General features: G+C 40.6%; 1 protein-coding gene across 1 annotated transcript in view; it reads left to right on the plus strand.

The window, feature by feature from the left end:
• The window catches only part of LOC134187757 (dTDP-glucose 4,6-dehydratase-like), an 8,345-nt gene that overhangs the window by 104 nt on the left and 5,741 nt on the right, over positions 1-2,500 (plus strand). The window contains exons 2-4 of the mRNA XM_062655907.1: positions 66-127; positions 977-1,033; positions 1,094-1,148. Of these exons, the coding sequence (XP_062511891.1) occupies positions 66-127; positions 977-1,033; positions 1,094-1,148 (174 nt within the window). The remainder of the gene's footprint in view (positions 1-65; positions 128-976; positions 1,034-1,093; positions 1,149-2,500) is intronic.

Raw genomic sequence — 2,500 nt, forward strand, 5'->3', positions numbered from 1 at the left:
ACGCAAACGCAGAGTGTCACACAACCAGCAACGTTTTACTGACGAGACACTCTGCGTGTGTGCAGGCTGTGGCTTCATCGGAAGACATCTGGTCACTTATCTAGTCGATAACAAATTAGTAGAGAAGGTAAGCACTCGCCGATGCGAACCGCTTTCTCGGAACGCGCGAAAATCGGTTGTTGACCGAGGGGCGTGGTCGTTTCCGGTTGTAGACAGTCTGTCTCCGTCGTGCGGTTTGATCATGACGTCACGCTCACAACTCGATTTCCGTCACACTAGCAACTCGATTTGCGGTTGTCTCAGTGTCGTTGGGTTTGTCTGTGTTGTATGATGATAGTTAATTTGAGTGGGCGTGGTTGCGGAATTGTGACGTCATTGATAATTAAATAGTTTGAGGGTTTGTTGCATGATATAAGATGTCTGTTGCCTGTAACTAGACGTTAGTATGAAGGTGTTGTCTGTAATTGCTGTACACACTTCTGTAAGTTGTTATTCACTTTTCTTGTGTGTGTGTGTGTGTGTGTGTGTGTGTGTGTGTGTGTGTGTGTGTGTGTGTGTGTTTGTGTGTGTGTGTTTGTGTGTGTACATGTTTGTGTGTGTGTGTGTGTGTGTGTGTGTGTGTGTGTGTGTGTGTGTGTATGTACATGTGTGTGTGTGTGTGTGTGTGTGTGTGTGTGTGTGTGTGTGTGTGTGTGTGTGTGTGTGTATCACATGACATTGTCTGTTATTAAACATCCCAACTCTTCCACATCCCTAGTTAATTAATTAACAATGATTACCAAAAATTTTAGTTAGTCATTGTTTAAATGATCACACGACAAGAGGACAAAATTTCTATTATTAAATGTTTGAAATTTTTAATTAATATTTATTGCTATATTAATATTAAATAATGTTTTTTTGTATAAAATACTGGTACTGTACAGTGTATAAGCTATTAATTAAATTAATTATTTATGAAATTGTGTTTGTTCAGGTTAGAGTAGTAGACAAGGTTCCTCCGTCGATGGCTTGGTTCAACGAGAAGGACAAGGTATGTGGTCATTTGTGTTGTGTGTTGACAAGGTGGGTGTACACACCTAGTTTGATTTAGGCAACGTTTAGAAACTCCATTGTTGAATTCAAGTCTGCAAATCTTAGTGTTGAAGGTATTCTTGGGTTGATTCAATTAAGTGTGGAATTCGTTTGTGTACAATAGTCTATTATATTGTGAGATGCACCTCTCTAATACAATAGTCTAGTGTATTGTGAGGTACATCCCTCCAATACAGTAGTCTATTGTATTGTGAGATGCATCCCTCCAATACAATAGTCTATTGTATTGTGAGATGCATCCCTCCAATACAATAGTCTAGTGTATTGTGAGATACATTCCTCCAATACAATAGTCTAGTGTATTGTGAGATGCATCCCTCCAATACAATAGTCTAGTGTATTGTGAGATGCATCCCTCCAATACAATAGTCTAGTGTATTGTGAGATACATCCCTCCAATACAATAGTCTAGTGTATTGTGAGATGCATCCCTCCAATACAATAGTCTAGTGTATTGTGAGATGCATCCCTCCAATACAATAGTCTAGTGTATTGTGAGATACATCCCTCCTATACAATAGTCTAGTGTATTGTGAGATGCATCCCTCCAATACAATAGTCTAGTGTATTGTGAGATACATCCCTCCAATACAATAGTCTAGTGTATTGTGAGATGCATCCCTCTCATACAATAGTCTAGTGTATTGTGAGATGCAGCCCTCCAATACAATAGTCTAGTGTATTGTGAGATGCATCCCTCCAATACAATAGTCTAGTGTATTGTGAGATACATCCCTCCAATACAATAGTCTAGTGTATTGTGAGATGCATCCCTCTCATACAATAGGCTAGTGTATTGTGAGATGCATCTCTCCAATACAATAGTTTGGTGTATTGTGAGTTACCTCGTCTCCAGACTCACATTAGTATGGCAGTGTTCGGTTCCGGTACGACACTTTCAGCCTCCCGTGTGTCTGGACTCACCGCGCCTACTTTCACACACTTACTTCACTAAGTGTCACCCCACGTCATAGCCTTAGCACCCCACGTGACTAAATACTACCTACTACTTACGTCACAAACTCAATTAGCTTATATCTATCTAATGTGTGACTCAGCAGATTGTGTGTCACTCCAAGCAGTGCATGGTGGCTCTCCACGGTGAGTGACTCACCAAGTTCACATTCTCCAAAATTGTCAAGACGATTTTGGCATGTGGAAAGGTGAGTGTATTCCAAGTTATTGTCCTACTCATGTAGATTGGCAAGCCTGCCAAGTCTACTATAGTTACAGCGATCCGGACTTTACGTGTAGTTTACTCGTTGTTTATGCGGACAAAGATGTCTTTTCTCTCTAGAATGGCCCAGGAGACTTCAAGTTTATTCTCCCGAAAAAGTCATCATAATTGAAAACACGAAGAGCGGACTGTGAATCCACGTCAATGTGTCTCTCGTTGCCATTGCTC

Source organism: Corticium candelabrum, chromosome 12 (assembly GCF_963422355.1).
Source record: "Corticium candelabrum chromosome 12, ooCorCand1.1, whole genome shotgun sequence".
Classification (NCBI taxonomy): Eukaryota; Metazoa; Porifera; class Homoscleromorpha; order Homosclerophorida; family Plakinidae; genus Corticium; species Corticium candelabrum.